We start from the raw sequence: 1,389 nt of genomic DNA, 5'->3' as shown, positions 1-1,389 counted from the left end.
GTCTTAACCAAATACGAAGCAAATGCTCAATTTTTAAGTCAATCAACTAGAAAAAGTTGCACTCGGTGCGCAAATCCGATGCGTATAAAGATCCGGGGTCTGGAATGCCGGGAACTTAGCCCAAAGTTTTTACAACACGGAATTAAGCGATTAGATGGAAGTTTGCAAGCATAAATTATTCCTAGTTTCCGCTTCTGTCGACCACAGACTTGAACACTTGTAAAAAATATCAAATAACATCAGTGAAAGTTGTTAAGCATCAATGAAAAATTAAAAAGACTATCAGTTTAAAGTCTGAGTATGCTATCTGATTTTAATCCCTACTTGTTAATCGTCCATGAAAATCAGTAAGAATTTGTTCCCTGTGCAGTTTCAAGACGTTTTTCAGAATGAAGGCACATTCAACAGCCGTTGCCATCAGAGATATTGAGCTGGATTTAGACAACGAATCGGAGAACGGCGCAGAAGACGTCAATTCGCAAGTGGGTCAGCGGAATAAGGTGTGGGAGAAGCTGCGATGCCTGCAGACGGATCATGTGTGGATCCGGGAGGAGCTGATGCACCTGCATCGCCGCATGGTGACACAGTGGCTGGCCGTACAGCGACGCGCTTACCAGAGCATGGTGCAGATGGAGCAGCTCCTGTGTCGGCTTCAGGTGAAATATGGCCGCGACTGGGGCCAGTAGAAGAGATACACGGCAGTTGGGGCTCGAATTCCGGGAGCAGGGCAGCCTCTGGTATCAACACTTCAAGGCGGGCGGCTAATGTGTCGAGTGATTCAAGAGGCTCAAAATGCAAAATTACATGTGTCAGGGGTGACTGGGAGTACTTAAGCCATTCCAGCTTGTTGTGAGAAGTTAAATACACGAAAGTTGATGAATTGAATTTTTCATGGAGCCCTTAAACTCGGTTGCGTTAACTTAACACAGCCGGAATTTTGCTGAATAATTTATTTGTGAATGTTTGTATGATGAGAATATGATTGAATTTTAAAATTAAAGAAGCCTCTTAAGTCATATAAAAGGGGTGGAAATATGGGAATTGCAAAAATAACATTTAGAGCTAAGCCTAAATTTAACTTCGTGATTACTTCATTTTAGTTAAATATTTTCATTAATTTATGGGGATAGGGATATAGGGTTTCCTAATTTCTGTCATATTAAATTGATTATAACAAATTTACTATTTAAACCGATCTTCATTGCTTTGAATTTTGTTTCCATCATAATTTAAATAAACCCTGCGAATAATAGGAAATTAATTAATCTTCAAAACCAAATATTGTCAATTACGTGGGCAACACTTTCTTAATTGGTAAACAGCCCTTTGCATCATTGATATACCATATACCCACATTATACACATAAATCTGTGTGTATGTAGGGAAGG

The 1,389-nt window shown here is 39.7% G+C and overlaps 1 protein-coding gene across 1 annotated transcript; it reads left to right on the top strand.

The window, feature by feature from the left end:
• The first annotated feature begins 276 nt into the window (after positions 1–276).
• Positions 277–1,014, top strand: LOC108080777 (uncharacterized). Its single transcript, XM_017175641.3, has one exon. The coding sequence runs from the start codon at positions 390–392 to the stop codon at positions 684–686; it is 297 nt and encodes a 98-aa protein (XP_017031130.1). The 5' UTR covers positions 277–389; the 3' UTR covers positions 687–1,014.
• Positions 1,015–1,389: the final 375 nt, after the last annotated feature.

Source organism: Drosophila kikkawai, chromosome 3R, assembly GCF_030179895.1.
Source record: "Drosophila kikkawai strain 14028-0561.14 chromosome 3R, DkikHiC1v2, whole genome shotgun sequence".
Classification (NCBI taxonomy): domain Eukaryota; kingdom Metazoa; phylum Arthropoda; class Insecta; order Diptera; family Drosophilidae; genus Drosophila; species Drosophila kikkawai.
This window is presented reverse-complemented; position numbering and strand designations above follow the sequence as displayed.